We start from the raw sequence: 20,327 nt of genomic DNA on the forward strand, positions 1-20,327 counted from the left end.
CAGAAAAAAGTTACGTTGTTGCTGACATGTGCTATGTAGTTAAACCAATGATTGAATGTGTGCTGAACACAGAGAGACATTTTTTCCTTGTCATTACTCCCTAAACAATATAGTATCACCACTATGTACATTGCACTTATATTGTGTAAGGTATGATAAGTAATCTAGAGATGAAGTATACAGGAGGATGTGTGTAGGTTACATGCAAATACCTCAAGTGTCCATGGATTTTGGTATTTGAGGGGGTCCTGGAACCAATACCTGAGGACCCCGAGGGACAGCTGTATGGAGTCATTGGGTCACACGCTGGGTGACTGAGTTGTCTCAATCCCAAAGTCAAGAAGATGCATTCACGTACTTGGTTATCTTAGAGGCGCTTTTACTCCTGGGAGCCAGATGTCCTGACTGTGCAGGAGTTCCCGTAGCCTTCATCTCCCTCGTCTGAGCCACCTGGCTTGGCTAATTAGCATGACTTAGCGTCGTTCAAAAGAATTCATGGCCGGACCCCTCTGTGGTTTAGACTCTATATCACTGCAAATGTGACCCTAATTGTTACAGTAAGTGATTCTCGTTTGCTTGTTTGTCGGGAAAGTTATAGATACTTACATTTACATGTTTAAAGAACCGAAGTAGCCATTCACTTTGGAAGTGTGCACCACCTTTTTCAGGTTTTTGAAGTCCAGAGACTTTAGGGGAAGAGTAATTTCATTTTAGCATATGCTTGAACATCTCAGAGCATAAGTCAACGTAAACAGTAGTGATCTCAGATGGGGTTGTTTGCAATCCCTCTCTACCCTCTCTCCTCCTCTCCCTCCCTTCCTCCCTCTTTCCTTCCCTCCCTCCCTGCCTCCCTCCCTCCCTCTCTCCCTCTCTCCTTCTCTCCCTCCCTCTCTCTCTCCTTCTCTCCCTTCCTCCCTGAAGCACATGTTCACGGGCAGTATTATCTCTGTGTCCAGTCAGTAAGGTAGGCCCAGGACCATTCTCCCACCACACATGTGCTCAATCTAGCAGGACTGACATAACAAATCCCGCTGATAAATGGAAGGAGCAGGCACACAAAGTAGAAAGGAAAGGCCAACCCTATGTGTCCTGGCTGGGGACGGGTTCCTGGGAGTCCTGAGGACCCAAGGCATGCTCTGTGTCACCAGCACACACAGCATCCCGGGAGTGGAGAGGGAAATTGATACAGCAGCTGCTTCCGATGAGATTCTGTCATGCTGGACGTAGTCACTTTATTATGCCTGGCTTTTAAAAACGTATCTAGAGTGTTGAGGGATGGTCTTAGTTCATCTATCCTAATTGTATTTTAGAAGAACAGTTTCTTAAAATAATATATATTTGACTTTAATAAATATAAAACCGACATATACAAAGTATAAAAAGCTGGTTTACCGTAAGCGATGACCACAAACTGACAAACATGTGTTCCCTCCTCCCACCACATTCCACCCACCCCCTACCCCCGCCACTTCAGGCTCCTGTCTATTTTTATAACCCAGAAATCTGCTGAAATTCATATTAACTGATCAAGCATAGTCATGATGAGATCAAGATTGTTGATTCAATCCCATTTCATACAAGTCAGCTTTAGAAAATGGGTGGGGGGGTACCCTCCAATTCCCCAGTCTTCTGAGTCTCCAACCAGTCGATTGCTGATGGGATTGTGGCCTATCCCCCCCCCCCCCCCCACTAATGGGAATCCTAGTCCACATCATAAGATCTGTTGCTGGGGGTTCAGTAAAAGTCGTATGTCACATGAAGGACAGTGCTTTGCAAAGTCAGCATAACTGCGTTCTAATTCTTGGATGGATCCAGCTGGGATAAAGCCCACCATGTGTGGAAGTGTCTCAAGGCCATGTGCAGGGGGGACTCAGGCTTTCTGGCCTCATCGTTGTGACCGTGCTGTAATGGGCCATGGTCAGTGTTTGCCGGACATCCTTCTATTCGTACAGAGTCAGACAAACGGATCCAGTCCCGAGTTAATGAAGCACATGTCAGACAAGTGGGCTCTCACATCCATTTAGGGTCTTGTGTTGGACATTGGTTATAATTCTGTGCCCTCCGCAACAATGCCAACGCCGTACCTTTTCTATGCTGAGAAACTCCTCCCATTTGGGGGTCTAATTAGCTCCTAAGGGACCTCCTTGGCTACACTTTATCACTCAGCCAGAGAGTGAGATCTTATAACAAATAGTTTATGTTTACTTTCCAAGCTCATTTTTTGCATAATTCCCCCAAAATATGGATTCACCTTGGCAGCTTTTATAATTCAATAGAAATATGTTCTTATCTAATGCTTATATATACTAGTATATGTGAGCATGTTTTATTTTCTGGCAAATTCATGGGGAAAAATGGATTTGTTTAGATTCTTTCTCTTTTCGAATGGCTTACTTACTCCAGATCTGCTAGTACAGACTTTTACTTCTACAGTTTGCAACCTAAATAATCTAAAATCTGGAATTTAGAAAGTATGTGGAGATTCAATGTCATTAGGAAGAACAAAAAGGAATTTGAAGATGCTAAGTGAGTTCTTAGAGTCAAAGTGCTTGCCTGGGTTTGAGTTGACAAAACAGTTTTTAAGCTAATGCTTATTACCGCAGTTATCTGACATGGGTGACCCCCTGCTTGGGGGAGCTACAGCCAGTGGGGACAGGCACGAGAAAGAGCGCTTCTGGATCACCTTAGCCCCCAGCACACGTTCTCACCTTTTGTTCTTTGTTCCTTCACCTGTGACAAGGTAATCAACTAATAGAGAGTATTGTTCACATCCTGTTCTGAATCTTGAAAATGAGAAGTGAGATACTTAATAGGTATTATTTTGAAAAAGTAGATGGCATTCAATGTCCTCCTTGGGAAGGTATCAGAGGGGTACCACGTTCAGTAAAAATAAAGATGAGGGATCTTTATCCTGAGATCTGTATATTGAGAAGCAGGGTTATTATCAATGTTTTTAGAGGAAAAAATTGAAGCTCAAGGAGGGAAAGGTGTTGATCCTTAGTCATGCAGAAATTAAGTAATGGGCTGGGCTTCCCTAATATGAAGAAAAGGGAGAAGAGAGAAAATAGAGAGAAACAAACAAACAAAAAAAAAAACACCAAAAAAAAAAAATGGAGACAACTAGGGAATATTGAAAAAAATTAGAAAGGAAAGAAAAAAGAGAATAACGAAGAAACAGCATGAGGCAAGGTTGGTGGAGGCAACCGTGGTCTACAGTGCTTCTCAGAATAGCAGGATCCAGAACTATAGGATGTGACCACACAAGTTACAGGGACTGGTCCACGCTTGTCATTTTCAATGAGCTTTACTGGCATGGCTGCACATGGCCCAGTGATATACTGAAGACTACCTTGTGGTCTGTTCCTGCTCCCATACCCCCATCCTTCCTGTTGCCACCTCCGTCACCTCCCCACCCCCCACCTCACATGACACACATACATCTACACACAGGCAACCAGAAATTGAGCGATTATTTCTAATTCATTGTTATCTAGCTCATATGCACAACAGTTGCTTAATTTTGGTGGCAATTTTCAGAAAATATTGTCTGTCTCTCTCAGTGAAATAGCCTGTCCAGATGCCCCCTAAAAAATTCCTGAATCTGGAAAAAACTCAAAATATCTCAGAAGGAAAGTGCTGAGAAATAACTACGGCTGTCAGTTTCATTCAACTGTCAGTTCTCCAACGATTTCAGGGCTTAAAATGTTAAAAGTGCCAGATGCTATTATCTGTTATTCATGTTACCATTATGTTCTGGTCTTTACTAAAATCCATATAAACATCCATCTGTACATTAAAGGAATCTCATTGCATCCAGGTCCTCTCTAAACACACACATATATGCCATGTTCTTTCTTACATAGCCATAGTATAAAAATATTAACTTCAAAACATTTAAAAATAATATTTTTATTTAATGATATTTTATATATAAAAAATTCTTATATATTCTTATAACTTATTTTTTTACTTAGTCCTGTTTAGGAATTTATCCAATATAAAATGCTTCTGTAACAAATGAAGAATTTTCTTAGTGATGGCCATCTGTATTTGAATATCCACGTTCTCTGCAAGTGTTTTAAGGCCAATATGCTGAGCAAAGAAAAGGAAGAAAACAATTATTTATAATGAAACTAGTGGCCCAGTGCACGAGATTTGTGCATGTGGGGGGAGGGTCCCTCAGCCCGGCCTGCACAGTCTTGCAGTCAAGGAGCCCTTGGGGGATGTCCGACTGATGGCTTAGACCAGTCCCCCTGGAGAGCGGGCCTAAGCCATCAGTTGGACATCCTTAGCGCTGCTGCGGAGGCGGGAGAGGCTCCCACCACCACCGCTGCTCTCACCAGCCGTGAGCCCAGTTTCTGGCTGAATGGTGCTCCTCCTGTGAGAATGCACTGACCACCAGGGGGCAGCTCCTGTGTTGAGCATCTGCCCCCTGGTGGTCAGTGTGCTTCATAGCGACTGGTCGTTCCACCATTCGGTTGATTTGCATATTAGCTTTTTATTATGTGGGATTTCATACATAAGAGTCCACAGTTTTTAAAAGAAGTTACAAAATATTTTTTAAAAGTCATACCCAATAAAATTGTCTTATTAAAGCATTACCACATATTACTATACCAAATGAAATATCATATATTCTGCAAGCATTATTTCATATGCATTTTAGTCAAACAACTTAAACTTTCATAACTGGTCATTTCTTTCAAAGGCCCCTATATCCTTGCTTTCTATAATGCACAGATTCAGCAGTAGAACAACGAATAACCTTTACATGTTCATCTATCACTGTTCATACCTTCTTAGAGATTCTTTGTTCTTTATCATAAAAAAACAATAAGATGGCTTTTTAGTTTATGCCATTTTTGTGAACTTTAATATCTATACAGAAAAACAAAGACTGTTCTACATTGAGACTTAATACTGAACTTAACATTTGTATCTGCTTTCCAAAAGCCAAGACATTTATAAATTGTAGTAGAAAATACTAGCTAGGCTGAATCCAGATAACGCTAAATGGAATGGATGGTGGTATTATTAGGTTTTATATCTTATAATTAGGACTTGCTTCACTTTAGGCATCCACATTATAAAACTTGAAAAGTATACTAATAAGCATCATTCATCTATTTTGCTTCCATGAAAGCAGCCACTAAAATAGCACTTCTCTTTGTATCTGAGTAGGCAAGTATTATCAAGTACCTATTTCTCTTTAATTTTCAAGGGTTTATTATTCTCTGCTGCTATTTTCAAACATTTATCAATAAAATAAGATGGGGCCTGACGGGTTTGGCTCAGTGGATAGAGCATCGGCCTGTGGACTGAAGGGTCCCGGCTTCAAGTCCAGTCAGAGCACATGCCCAGGTTGCGGGCTCGATCCCCAGTGTGGGGTGTGCTGGAGGCAGCCGATCAGTGATTCTCTCTCATCATTGATGTTTCTCTCTCTCTCTCTCTCTTTTACTCTCTGAAATCAATAAAAATATATTAAAAATAAAATAAAATAAAATGGAACACTTAACACTATAAATAATATATAGAAAAATTATATCAAAACAGGTTTTATGAATTTGATCTGATGATAATATAACTTGAGATAGTTTACCAATGTATTTACACTATATGGTCTTGTGTAAAATAATTGATTGAATTGTTATCTAAGCAATTAATGAAAGAAATTGCATTTGCCTTTATAACTGAGATCAAGGTTTAGTATTTTTCTTTAGTTGGAAATATTCAGGTATTTTGTTTTTCCATTGCTTTTTAATGTAGACTAAGGTTATTAAACTTGTATTTTACCATTGCATTTTTATATCCACTTGATTTAAATGAGATTTACCTAATAATTTAAAATTGTTTTATCACCTTATTTAGATCAGTACTTTTGAGAATTAGAATACAGTTTTCTATATTAGTTCATCTTAATTTAATATTAAATCCAGAAAATATTTACCAGATATAAACTAAATGATAAACTAATTATGCGATGAGGAAAAGGATCATTAGTTTCCTGTAACATAATATATCAGATGGTAAATAAGTGATTTGAAAGGATTAATGAGTCTTATGAAATAAAGGTCAGTCTTAAGCTTAAAAGAAGGCCATGAAAATTAGTGATAACTCAACAAGAAATTCCATTCAATAAGTAAAAGCATAGCAATTTAGCAAAAAAACCACAAAAAACATAACTAAGGTAACTTAAGAAAAAACAGGAAGTGCTGCAATAATTAAAGCGATGATCCAGAAAAATCAAACTAAATACCTAAATATTGTAGACTTGGTTATTATTTATTTATTTATTTGTTAATCCTCACCCGAGGATATTTTTTCCATTGATTTTTAGGGAACGTAGGAGAGGGAAAGATAGAGAGAAACATTGATGTGAAAGAACACATCGATTGGTTGCCTTCTGCACAAACCCCAACCAGGGCCTGACTGGTTGGAACCTGCAACTGAGGTATGTGCCCTTGACTGGAATTGAACCCGGGACCCTTTGGTCCGAAGGCCAACACTCTATCCACTGAGCCAAACCAACTAGGGCAGTTATTATACATTTAAACAAATAATTTAAATCTTAGTTATTTGTATATTAGAAAGAACATTCTGTTAACTTAAATTTACTTATTCCTTTTTAGATTTAAACTTTTTGTGATTTACTTTTGCAATATTTCTTCTGTTTTACCAATGACTTCTGTGTACATAAAGAACTAGCCCTATGTTCTCTAGGCAATGTTCATCATACAATAAAACCTGAACTCTATTAGAATAGTAACTTAATTATTTGGCTCAACAAATGCCTCTGTAATTATATTTGCCAAAATGTGAAAATTTTAAAGGTATCCCCATGAATTATAATTCCTCATTCCTCATTATCTTATTTATTTTGTGCACAAACCCTAGAGGAATTTCAGCTAAGTCTTTAAGCCAAAACTCACATTGGACCCTGAGGACTTCAAATACAGCTCTCTTTCTAGGGTTCCCTAATGCCCTCTGTGCTTCTGTTTTTTGTCTTTTTTTTTTCTCCAGAAAGACCCAGTGAACTCTCTAGAAAATTTAGAGGAAAAGAAGTTTCCTGGAGAGGCCTCCATGCCAAGCCCTAAACCCAAGCTCCATGCAAGAGATCTCAAAAAAGAACTAATCACGTAAGTGATCCAACATGGCATTCTCTGCGAGACTCTGGAAATAAGGTACTCAAGGTCGTATATTTTGAGTAATAATATCTCGGCTTATATAGTTGATTTTAGGAATGTTTTAGGGCAATTTCCACCATCCAATAGTTAGATATTCTACATGGACCTAAACAGATGCACAGAACTAAGAGGATTATGAAGAAAAAAGAAACACCAACAACCAAAAAAAACAACCACCCATTTACATGGCATGATCTTATGCTAAAAGAATTAAAAGTCTAACTGTTTAAAAACAACAACATAAAGCCAATAGAAATGTTTATGTTTTGATCAGAAATTCTTAATCTGATATCCATCGACTCCAAAAAACCCAATTCAGGACTTCAGGTGTCTACAAACCTTTTTGAACTTAATGCAAATTGCTATTTGGGTGAGACAGTTCATCGTTTTCATCACATTCTCAAAGGACAGAAAAATGAAGTGTGAATATTTTTTAATGGGTACTTTTTACTGGTACAAAAGTAAACAAACGAGGAAGGGTTTTTTAAAAGACGTTGAACAATTTTTGGAATATATTTATGAATTCCTAGAAAATGATCTCTAGGGACCTCATGGGACTCACCACACTTTACACACAGGTGAGTGCTTTAGCGGATACCCCTTATGTTTATGGGTTGACATTCTGGTTTTGTGAAAGTCTCACTACTTTACAGTTCCATCCTGTCCTTCTTATGTTTTATGTTCCTAACACATAAATAAATGTACCTCAATCACTTCCCAAAAGTTGTTTGAAATAGGATTTTTTTGATGTTGTTGATTAGCATAAATTTGCTTAGAGTTGGAATGCCACTTATTGAGGGAACTAGCTAGTATCCTCTCTCTAATTTTGATCCTTCCACTTGCAAACCTTCTCAGCAAACTGGCAAATGTTATTGTGTAGGATTTTTCAATGAAGATTTGTAGTTAAAGCCAGCTGTCAGAATCTGAAACATAAGGGTTCCCACTATAACACTGCCCCCAATTCTTTATTTTTGTTTAACCTCTTCATACCACCAAACATGAAAATTAATCAGTAGATAAGTGCACAATTTATTATTATATTTACTAAGTATTTATAGCTGACTTGTTTAAAAATTATTAGTACGTCTTTACCTATCCTCGGCAGTATTAACAGTGGTAATTTAAAAATAGAAATAAGAAATAAAGTAAATGCAATGCTGTTTTGAACACTAGGTGGCGATGTATTTCCAAAGTGGGAATTAACAGATCATTATAACACGTCTTTCACTCTCTGTTTATATGATTTGTATAATGTTCAGAAAAGATTACTTCTCCATTTGGGGGAAGAATGTCATTTGCAAGATAACTCAGCTCAAATGTTAGTCATTGTTTATTTTTTCTTTACTTGTTTACATATGCTATAGCTGGACACAGAATTGCTCAGAATAATGCACCTGTTAGCTTATTTTCAAAACACACAGAAGAGGCCCAGAATGTGACTAGCTTCTGAGATAAAATCAAGTCTCTGATCTTGCCAGATGCCCTATTATTTAGGTTTATTTTTAATTAGCAATTGCTTTGTTGGGTTTGAGACTTGAATAAAAGTGATTGCAAGCTTTTTAACTAAACTTCTTGCCTATTTCTGAACTGTCAGCAACTTTGTCAACTATTAATGTCAGTTTACATTTCAGTCACATGTAGTATTTTCCAAAGATTTTTTTCTTTTTCAGATGATTTAAAAAAATGTTTATGAAATTACTATGTTGCCTGATCTCTTAAAAACTAACAAAAATTCCTTTCTGAAATCTGTTATATAATTGATGATGGTATTCTTAAGAGACACTATCATTGCAAAGCATGGGTTTACAATATTTATTTTTATAACCCACATTTTCAAAGAAATAAAACGTTATTGATTGTTGACTCACCTCATCACTAGAACATATATTTTAGCATCACTTTCCTACATTATTTGAATCGGAGAATTGGATGTGATGCTGAGAGCTGATAAGAGCATGCCAGTTTTCTTTTCGCTAGTCCACTCGTTCTTCTGTAGCATAGATCCTTAGTTCACTAGCTTCTGCAGGTTCTATACTGAGTAACTGACGTTGAAAAGAGAAGCAACGTTATAACAAACCAGACAAAGCAAGTGAAGCAATAAAATGCACTTGACGCTAATTATATATATTTTTTGGTCCAGCTGTCCAACGCCCGGATGTGATGGAAGTGGCCACGTCACCGGAAACTATGCATCCCACCGCAGGTACCTCGTTTTATCATCTGGTTCTGATTTAAATACTAATTCTCACCCATTCTAGAACGATATCTTGATCATGAATTAGAGCGTAAGTTAGTTGGTTTGTGTGTGTGTGTGTGTGTGGGGGGGGGGGGTTGTGGTTGTGGTGGTGGTGGTTTGTTTTTCATAAATAAAGCTAAGTTAAATCTTTAGTTTTTTCACTTATGTAGTATAGATATCGTGATTTTGGTTAAAAATGGTTTTCTGCTCCTGTAGTCCAGGCTACAAAGTGAGAGCTTATGTCAGGGCTTTGGTTGTATCTAGCTTTAGGATTCAGGTAAAACAAAGGTAAGACAATAGAGTGACTGGGGTTGACCACTTAGCTGTGGATGTGGCATCCCCAGTCCTGGTGTTAAAGGTGAAACAGTGACAAAAGGCTCTGCTTAATCTTTGCGCTCACCTTCTTCATTGATTTGCTTACCCTTTGGGTGCTGATTTGAACCTGTCAGCCACCATCCTTTGGTGATGCCGTGGGCATGGACTCCTTGTCAGTAATGGTTCTATCACTGAATTCTAGAATTGTGGAGTATCACTGGGTTAAAGCCCTTCATTTGATAAATAGCAAACCCAACTCTTATCAGAAATAATTGAGGAGTCCATGAGCCCAACCTGGCTAGAGTAACAAAGCCAGATTCAAACCTAATTATTTTTTTTCCCCAATCCCCAGTCACCAGAAAATTTAACAGATATTCACAGTCTCAGGATGCCATTTGAGTCAGATTTGTGTATGTCAGTGTTCTGTGTTTTGTTTTTGTTTTTCTCACCCCTTTTTAGTGTTTCTGGATGTCCTTTAGCCGATAAGACGCTTAAGTCCCTCATGGCTGCTAACTCTCAGGAGCTTAAGTAAGTGTGGGAAGCGTGACCTCCATGCCCTGTGCCCGCTGTGCTGGGACTCTGCTCACTCAGGACCAGTGTGGTCACTAACAAGTAGTGAATTGTGTCTCCGTGAATTATAACCAGCACACTCTTTCACCAAAATGTTCAAGTGACTAAACCCAAATCACTTTAAGCTAATTATTTTGCTTGCTTTGGGAGTTTTGATTTTTATAGTAATTTTTAAAGCAGTGATGTAATAGTATAAGAATACTTTTTTTCCCCTGTTAACTTCAGAATTCGATGAGAGAGAAACATCGATCAGCTGCCTCCTGCACATCTCCTACGGGGGATGTGCCCGCAACCCAGGTACATGCCCTTAACCGGAATCGAACCTGGGACCTTTCAGTCCGCAGGCCGATGCTCTATCCACTGAGCCAAACCGGTTTCGGCGGGAGTTTTGATTTTTATAGTAATTTTTAAAGCAGTGATGTAATAGTATAAGAATACTTTTTTCCCCTGTTAACTTCAGAATTTATATAATAAATCAGACTTCTGAAGGTGTGGCAAACAATTTCCATCATCTGATTTTAAGAAAGCTGCATCATATTTTCTTTGTGGGCCTTTTGAATCATCTGACTGCCTTTCACTTTTGGGTGCTAGACACATTTGGCTCATTTTTACCTAGTTTAAAAAATCTCAAAGTCATATTAACTTTTACTTATTGATTTTATTTTCGCCATTCTTATCTTCTTTTTTAAAAAAAATATTTTTATTGATTTCAGAGAGGAAGGGAGAGGGAGAGAGAGATAGAAACATCAATTATGAGAGAATCATTGATTGGCTGCCTCCTGCACGCCCCTTACTGGGGATGGAGCTCGAAACCCGGGGAATGTGCCCTGACTGGGAGTCAATTAGTGACCTCCTGGCTCATAGGTCAACGCTCAACCACTGAGCCACTCTGGCCAGACTCTTATCTTCTTTTATTCCAAAGTTCTCACTTGTTTATTTTCACATCTTATTATATTACATGTAGAATAATTAAAAGTAATGATCCACCTATACCCTTTAAAAATATATTTTCATATCTTATTATATTACATGTAGAATAATTAAAAGTAATGATCCACCTATACCCTTTAAAAATATAATAGGGCATATATTTTTAAAAGACAAAGGAATAATATTAAACAAAATTAATGAACTTTACTTGAAAATAATAATATTTTAGGAAAAATGAGTGTTATTAAGTTTAATGATAAAACACTATTTATAAATAGTAAAATCAACATTTGGTATCTAAACCACAGGCAAAATTTCATATATTAAATGTTTTTAATTTTTGTTAGTATTTCCATTTTCTAATTTGTTCTAAAATTTTATCTAAAAATTACAGAAAATAAGTCTGCGAAAAGAGATGGAATATTAAATAGATATAACATTCAGAATTTTAGTACCAGAAACAGTATAGGGAACTATACAATATACAATTTTTCTCATTTTCAAAGTGTAAACTACAATCAATTGTGTTGGTGTAGATTCTGGAAATTGTTTTATTGACTGCCACTTTCGCAGACTGAAACATAAGAATGCTAACTAAAAACTAATAAGAGATTGAAAAGAGAGAAGTGCCAGGCATACTTACTCTTATTTCATCTTACTCAGTACTTAATTATTCAATCTTATAGAATTGCTCTAAACTTACACATTGCCATGTCTTCATAGTAATTGTCGGTTCTCTTAAGTATTTTCTCTAAACATTATTTCTAGGGAAAAAATGTTGGTAGTACATTTAAAACATGTAGGTTGACAGGTCTTATAGCAATCTCCAGTACTTAGGTCTTATACAGTCATCTAATAAGTGACAATTTTGGATTTTTTCTGTACATAGAGGAAAAAGAGACATTTCATTGACTTCTTTTTTAGAGACTCAAGAAGAACTCCAAAGCAAGGTCACGTGACACAGATTTTTCTATAATTGCAATATGCTACTAAGCCAGTAAAATATTAATAGAAAAAGACTGGCATTTAACCCTTTCCTACAAAATAGCATACATGTTATATTTGAAAATGGCTGATTAGAGATTCAATGCATAAATATGATTTCACTCATATGCAGGCTATACAACTGAAAACAACAAGTGAACAAACAAGACAAACAAACAAAAATTTATAGACACAGACAACAATAAGGTGGCTACCAGAAGGAAGGGAGGGAGGGAAGGGGAAGAAGGGACAAATATATGGTGATGGGAGGAGATTTGACTTTGGGTGGTAAACACACAATGCAATATACAGATGATGCATTATAGAATTGTACACTTGAAACCAATATAACTTTATTAAACAAGGTCATCCCAATAAATTTAATTTTAAAAAATAAGTAAAAAATAAAAGACTCAATGCAGGTTTCTCTGGTTGGCTTAAAGAGATGGATGCTGATTTTATATTTCATTTGGAAAAAGCATTTACTCCTATTTTCTGCCTCAGGATTGAATATAAAAACATTTTTTATGAAAGTTCAGTGGGTTCAAGTTTAAGAAAAGGGGAAGTGTTCACATTTTCCTTTTGGTTATTATTTTTCTCAAACTTGTGTTTGGGTAGAAATCTGAACCATTGTGAGCATATAACCAAAATAATAAAGATAATTTCTTCAAGAAAATTTAAAAAATCAAGCATTTTACATCAGTCTGTGTGTATCAGTATTTGGGATTTTTAAAAAGGCAAAAGGGAGAGAAGCAGTATAAACTGTATTCAAGTGTATTTTAAAACCTAATTCTATTTTATTTTTTTTTTTAAAAATATATTTTATTGATTTTTTACAGAGAGGAAGGGAGAGAGATAGAGAGTTAGAAACATCGATGGGAGAGAAACATCGATCAGCTGCCTCCTGCACACTCCCACTGGGGGATGTGCCCGCAACTCAGGTACATGCCCTTGACCGGAATCGAACCTGGGACCTTTCAGTCCGCAGGCCGACGCTCTATCTACTGAGCCAAACCGGTTTTGGCAAAACCTAATTCTAATTAGCCTTCCAAGCAGAATTGGGTTTTTCCTCCTCTTTCACCCTCCTCATTCCAAATTTAATGGTTGACTGTCAATAATAGTTATTGGTAGATTTTCCAAAAGGCCATTTAAGTTGGACCATGAGCGGAACAGACCAGGTGCAAATGACTTTGCTCCTTTGGCAACCATATTAATGTGCCAAGTCTCTGGAATTCGCATAGAACACTGTTGTTCACCTGAACTCCATGGATTATTGTGGCAGTGGAGCATATCACAGAAAATAAATTATGCTCTGAAACAATTTGGAAAACTGTTTTTCTTAAGTGAAAGATAAGAACTTTGCATGATGTAGACAGAAGCCCAGCAGTAAGTTGTGGATCAAATTTTAGGTTCCTTCTCAAACAAGTTTTTAAGAAAAGAAAAGAAAAAAAAGAATGTAGGATAACTAATACAGTCTATCAAGCCTAACACAGGAGTCACATAGCTTAACAAATTTTTAAAATGGATTCTTAGCCAAAAACTAATTTTATTTAAGCAACGCGGGCCCCACCAAAAGCAGCTCATTCTGTTGAGTTCTGTTTGCATGTGTCATGATCCCGCTCCCTCCACCACAGCCACGTGGCCAGCGCTCTGTCCCTGTGTTTTCCAGGTGTCCGACCCCAGGTTGTGATGGTTCGGGGCACGTGACTGGAAACTATGCTTCCCACAGAAGGTAGGATTGACCCATTTCTGAGAAATGAAATCAGTGTCAGCAGCAGTGGCCATGGAGCTGACATGGTCTGGTTTTGTTCTCTGTTGGGTCCATATTTTAGTTTGTCCGGCTGCCCTCGTGCCAGGAAAGGTGGTGTCAAAATGACTGCTACGAAGGAAGAGAAGGAAGACCCTGAGCTCAAGTAAGTGCGGCAGCCGAGGCAGCAGCAGCAGCAGGGCCAGAAGTAGCTTGTGGGTCAAATGGGCGGGACCTTCGTTGTGGTGCCAGTGGGCGCTGATTGCATCTCACACACAGGGGTCCTTGAGGCAGCGGTCAGTGTTCAGAAGTTTGAGAAAAATTTTCCATTCATAGCCATGTTTCCACAGATGATGTTACTATAAAGTTAGAAGGAGGGGACCGTACTTCTTCCAGTTGTTTTAAAGGAAAGAAGCCTTCTGCTAGCGCTACAGAACAGCAAATCGGCAGCACCCCCCCCCCCCCCCCAGCTTTAATTTTGCTTAAGGCGAACTTTTACCTAAAATCCCTCCTCTGAGACATATGCTACCAAGGCTAGGATGACATATAAAAATATAGATGTAGGAATTCAAAAAATTTTTTAATTGATTTCAGAGAGGAAGGGAGAGGGAGAGAGAGAGAGATAGAAACATCAATGATGAGAGAGAATCACTGATCGGCTGCCTTCTACATGCCCCACACTGTGGATCAAGCTCGTAACCTGGGGAATGTGCCCTGACCAGGAATCAAACCATGACCTCCCGGTTCATAGGTTGATGCTCAACCACTGAGCCACACCGGCTGGGCTAGATGTAGAATTTTAAATTGCTTGCTCTACAGCATTTCTAAGTATAATATTTAGGTATTTGGACACCAGAATTCCTGTTCTATGAGCAATGTGCTATGTAATATAGGACAAGGTAGCTAACATTTTGCACCCGTGGTCTTTGCCGGCAACAGGGTTCACCTGGTTGGTTAGGGCTAAAAAGTGTGGGTCTGAACTGGACTCCACTTCTTGTAAAATGGATGACAAGTTTCCGAAGCCTCATTTTTCCCACCTGTAAAATGGGATAATAACACTCTCTGCCCATTAGATTTGCAGTGAAGATGACAGGAGATAACGTGTGAAAATTGCTTAGCCCAGAGCCCACGGGCTATTAGTACTGCCAGAACCACGCTATTTTGCTAGTTGTATTGGCATCTTTTAAAGTCTATAATCTCACCATCTGCCTTCTGGATAGTGTGGAACCGCCACTACCTTCTTGTTCACTCAGTTACTGCATGTCATGTGAGTTGTCCATTCTCTCCCAGCTGGTAACATCTCTGCTGTGTCCCTCTAGATGTCCTGTGATAGGGTGTGACGGCCAAGGTCACATATCAGGTAAATACACATCCCATCGCACAGCTTCTGGCTGTCCCCTGGCTGCCAAGAGACAGAAGGAGAATCCTCTCCATGGGGCCCCCCTCTCCTGGAAACTGAACAAACAAGAACTTCCACACTGTCCCCTGCCAGGCTGCAATGGGCTGGGCCATGTAAATAATGTTTTTGTCACCCACAGAAGGTAACCTTTATTCTCTTTTTGTTGTGTTGTTGTGATTATTTGTCACCTGGGGGGCTTTGTGGGTGGGTGGAGCCCTCCTCAGGGTCACACGTTATAGCATTTTTAGATGTGATGACAATGAGTGTGGTCAGAGAGCTGACTAGTTTGAAGAATCAAACCTATTTTCCCTATTTCTGAAAATTTACTACACGATTTACAAGTGTTCTAGAAATGGTGCCTTTGTCTCTTGTATACTAAAATATTGCTTATGCTGCTATTTTTTTTAATGGTTCAGTCTTTTAAGGGTTCACTTTAGTTCCAAGAGGTAATATCTACTCTATTATGTTGTGTCATTGTAAACTTTCACTTCACATATTTATGCCATTCCCTGCCTCTCGCGAACTGGCGCAATTTCAGGCCAAATTGTAGTTATTTTTCTGCTGGGAAGATGTGACTCATCCCCAGCAGCCAGAAAGAAAATAACACAGTGACTACTAAGTGTGTGACAGGATGAGAGAGATTTAGAAAACCCTTTATGGTTTCACAATGACTTCATTCCTTTGTCACCGAGTGTCACGCATTTCAACAGAGTCCTTTGTGGGTACAGTGATCGCATGCTGCCTTGTGGTTCACATTCCACCTAACGGAAGATTCACTGCACACGCCTCCAATCAGCGAGGGCCCTTCTAGCCTTGCAGCCCGAGCATGGGGTGCGGGTTTCTTACCAAACGGAGCTTCAGTGAGTCTGATGCTTTGCTTCAGAGCAGAATGTGGATTGAGCAAAGCCGGGGCATTTTAACATTTCATTCCATTTTAAAGCTACATATCGATGGAATCAGAAAAGTGAAACCTTCCAGGAATTGCTGGTTTAAGTGGCTATGCAGTGACACCTGCTTATGGAGAAAACCTGGACTTGTTCAGTCATTTATTTTTTGATGGTTTTCAAATGCCTGGTCTCTTCCCCAATAGTACAAATGGTTTTATTCTGAGTTGGAATCGCCATCCCATAGTTTGAACTGACAGTGGCAAATTCCAGTGTGCCTAATGTCACCATTACTGCAGAGTAGCTTTACTTTCTTATCACGGACTGAGCAATAGACATGTTAACACTGATAAGGAAATGTTACTGCTATGCTATGATGAGCACAACCCTCCGTCAGCAACAACAGAGGTAGCTTTTTAAAAAATATTATTTTTATTGATTTCAGAGAGGAAGGGAGAGGGAGAGAGAGATATATAGAAACATCAATGATGAGAGAGAATCATTGATCAGTTGCCTTCTGCACGCCCCCTCTGGGGATCGAGCCCATAACCCAGGCATGTGCCCTTGACCAGAATCGAACCTGGGACCCTTCAGTCCGCAGGCCAACACTCTATCCACTGAGCCAAACCGGCTAAGGCAACAGAGGTAGCTTCAAAAGCCATGAAGAAGCTTTAGACGATGTCACCAAGGTGAGCTGAGGACCACAGGGATTCTCATACAGCTGCAGGTGGAAGAGGAGTGGGGAAAGCCACGCCAGGAAGTGAGTTGCCTTCAGGAGTCAAGTTGAGAAAGAGCAGACGCACAGGCCTGCTGCCCAGCCTCTGAGCCGCTGGGCTGATGCCCCAGAAGGTCTCCTGCATGGTGGAGCTCAGAGACACGTCTGAGAATGTCTGCGGTGGCATTGCTCTACTAACTCCAAGCTGGAAGCGACCTGCCTGCCCACTGGCTGCCGAGAGCATAGGGAATCAGTGTCTGTTTACAGGGACTGCCATGCAGTGGTGAAAATGAAGGCACAGCGCGGGGGACTTTCAGAACACAATGCCGAGTGGAAAAAAAATTACTGCTGGAGAATATGTTCAGTATGATTCTAATTACAAAGAGTTAAAAATGTAACAACATTACACTGTAAAAAGCTAGGTAATTATCCCCCCCCCAACTCCAGTTAATGGTTTTCTCTGGGGAACAGGAGACAGCAATCGTGGAGGGCTCAGGAGCTGCTGAGGTGCTAGTAAGGCACGCATGGGAAGGAAAACCGTGTTCATCTTAGGAGTGTTCCTTACACTGCAGACCTATTGTGTATGTGTCTGCACACATGATGTACTTCATGATATGAAAATCAAAATGATGAGTTCAAGAAAAACACACACAGGCTGCAAAATTAATGACCAGATAGTGTTTTTCTAGGAGAAGGAAAGTGATGAAGAATTTAGACAAATGAATAACTCAGATCTCACTGCTCTTCACTGGCGATCTCTCTTGTTCCTCACAAGATCCAAGAGATGGCATTTAATTTGTGTGATTCTCTTTAATGCAGAATGCTTTTCTTCCTCATATATGTGTATATGTGCATATTATTTTTTATATTATTTAATGGAATAATGTAACAAAAATGCCCAGCTTCTTCTGGCACACCCACAGGTGTTCTATACAGACTATCTCCTTCCTCTTTTATGAAAATTACATGCATATGATACAATAATTTTTTAAAGTAAGAACGACTTAAACTGGAATAGCACATTCTGACCTACCATAGACGTTTACATGCAATGTATTCTGAACCTAAAATCCAGGACTCTTTCCAATCACCAGTGATAGCTGATAGGCACCTACTCGAGGCTCTCTCTGTTCCGGCAGAAAGCACTGTGCTAAGTTTATTCTCTCAAACCTTCACAAATCCCTGCAAGCTACAGAGGTGTTGTAATGATCTTCCATGGACAGGAAAGGACATAAGCACAGGGAGTTGCCCCTGCAGACAGCATTGGGATGCCAGCCCCCTTGCATGAGCGCTGTGTCATCCATGTCCCTGTGTTTAATGAGTCCTCCCTTGTACCAGGCCACATGTGCATACAGTTTCCTCAGCCATCGTCTAAGATAAGTTTTCTAATTTTTCCCATTTTCCCATCAGGAAAATGGGGATAATTACAAAACTTGCCTTGTACAATAGTTAAACAATATCCAATCTCTGTGTTAAGTCAGCATTATATTTACACTAGAGGCCCGGTGCATGAAATTTGTGCACTTGGGGGGGGGGGCGTGTCCTTCAGCCCAGCCTGCACCCTCTCCAATCTGGGACCCCTCAGGGGATGTCTGACTGCCAGTTTAGGCCTGACAGCTGGACATCCCTCTCACAATCTTGGACTGCTGGCTCCCAACCATTCACCTGCCTGCCTGCCTGCCTGATTGCCCCTACCCGCTTCTGCCTGCCAGCCCGATCACCCCCTAACCACTCGCCTGCCAGCCTGATCAATGCCTAACTGCCCTCCCCTGCCAGCCTGGTCACCCCCAACGGCCCTCCCCTGCTGGCCTGGTTTCCCCTAACTGCCCTACCCTGCTGGCCATCTTGTGGCTGTGGGCACCACCATCTTTGAGGGTGGGGCAGTCAATTAGCATATGCCCTCCTTATTGGCTGTGGGCACCACCATCTTTGTGATGGCATGAGGGTCAATTAGCATATTCCCTCTTTATTAGATAGAATACCAATTGCTTTAAAAGCTTGCTTTAAATCTTTACATTATAAACTTCCATTTAAGAAATAGCAATATGACCCTGGCTGGTTTGCTCAATGGATAGAGCATTGGCCTGCAGACCAAAGGGTCCTGGGTTCTATTCTGGTACAAGGGCATGTACCTGGGTTGCAGGCTCCTCCCTGGCCTGGCCCTGGTCAGGGCTCGTACAGGAGGCAACCAGTCAATGTGTTTCTCTCACATCAATGTTTCTCTCTGTCTTTCCCCCTCTCTTCCACTCTCCCTAAGAATCAATGGAAAAATATCCTTGGGTGAGGTTTAACAACAACAACAAAAAAGAAATAATATTTAAAATCTTTTTTTCTTGAAATATTAATGTTAATTGCATGTAACATTATATTTAAAATCATTTTTCTCGAATTAAAAAAAGAAAGAAAAAAGAAATAGCAATCTGAAGACAAATATGATATTAAAATACAAAGACACAAACACACACGCACATGATTGTGGTTGTATGTCGCTTTTAAAACAGAATTTCTGTGACTAATAGAACTCAGTGCTATGCCATAACTTTGTAATTTTATGAGGTTCATTAGTCTATTAGAAACAGTGATGTCCACTACATAAATTTTATCACTTGCCATTTTATTTTAACAAGGCAGATGAAGATATGATAGTTTAAAATTGCCTTGATAGGCCTTAATAGAATTTCAAATTTGATCAAAACCATGTAAGGCACACTTTCCCAGCCATTTGCATTATGGAGCCCAAATCCTGGCAGGGACATATCCCAGCCAACCGCCCCCTTTCCTCAGCCAGCGACATGGAACCACATGGAGGGCGTCCTCAAAAGAGTAAGGACTTTTAAAATATTTTCCACCCCAACTTTTTAAATGTAGGATCTGCTTTATATTCTGAAAGGTAGAACTGCATTGGAAGAGACAAAATATCCAGCAGCTATTTGAAATCAAAGCCCCCCTTTCACATCTTAAATATACTCTTTGGTTCCAAGTCACGTAGTTGGGAACACTTCACGCACTTGCCACACCAGTGAGTTACAACTGGACATTTACTGCCGGGCTGGCCGAGCCACGCAGACGGAGAAGGCGAATGAGCTGTTAATGTCCATGACTTCACACACGGACTCTGACAGGTCACTTTAAAAACCGAACTTAGCAACAAGGTATTAGTCCTCTTCATGACCATTTTCTGAGAACAATATGTGCCATGAAACAAGACAGATTTGTGCAAACATTCCAGAAAAACAAATAAGGAAGCTTAAGTGGGCCACACTTTACAACGAGAAACTTCTACAATAGAAAAATCAGGTGCAAATTCAGTTTGTGCTTTTTCATTATTTTCTTTTTCTGTGTAAAATATTACATAATTTATCA

At 39.5% G+C, this 20,327-nt stretch overlaps 1 protein-coding gene across 4 annotated transcripts in view; it reads left to right on the top strand.

The window, feature by feature from the left end:
• Positions 1-20,327, top strand: part of ST18 (ST18, C2H2C-type zinc finger) — a 60,010-nt gene that overhangs the window by 31,236 nt on the left and 8,447 nt on the right. For all 4 annotated transcript variants that reach the window (XM_023751899.1, XM_023751901.1, XM_023751900.1 and 1 more), the window contains 6 exons: positions 7,021-7,136; positions 9,325-9,387; positions 10,195-10,263; positions 13,889-13,951; positions 14,052-14,132; positions 15,286-15,507. In XM_023751899.1, the coding sequence (XP_023607667.1) occupies positions 7,021-7,136; positions 9,325-9,387; positions 10,195-10,263; positions 13,889-13,951; positions 14,052-14,132; positions 15,286-15,507 (614 nt within the window). The remainder of the gene's footprint in view (positions 1-7,020; positions 7,137-9,324; positions 9,388-10,194; positions 10,264-13,888; positions 13,952-14,051; positions 14,133-15,285; positions 15,508-20,327) is intronic.

This window comes from Myotis lucifugus, unplaced genomic scaffold (assembly GCF_000147115.1).
Source record: "Myotis lucifugus unplaced genomic scaffold, Myoluc2.0 scaffold_27, whole genome shotgun sequence".
Classification (NCBI taxonomy): Eukaryota; Metazoa; Chordata; class Mammalia; order Chiroptera; family Vespertilionidae; genus Myotis; species Myotis lucifugus.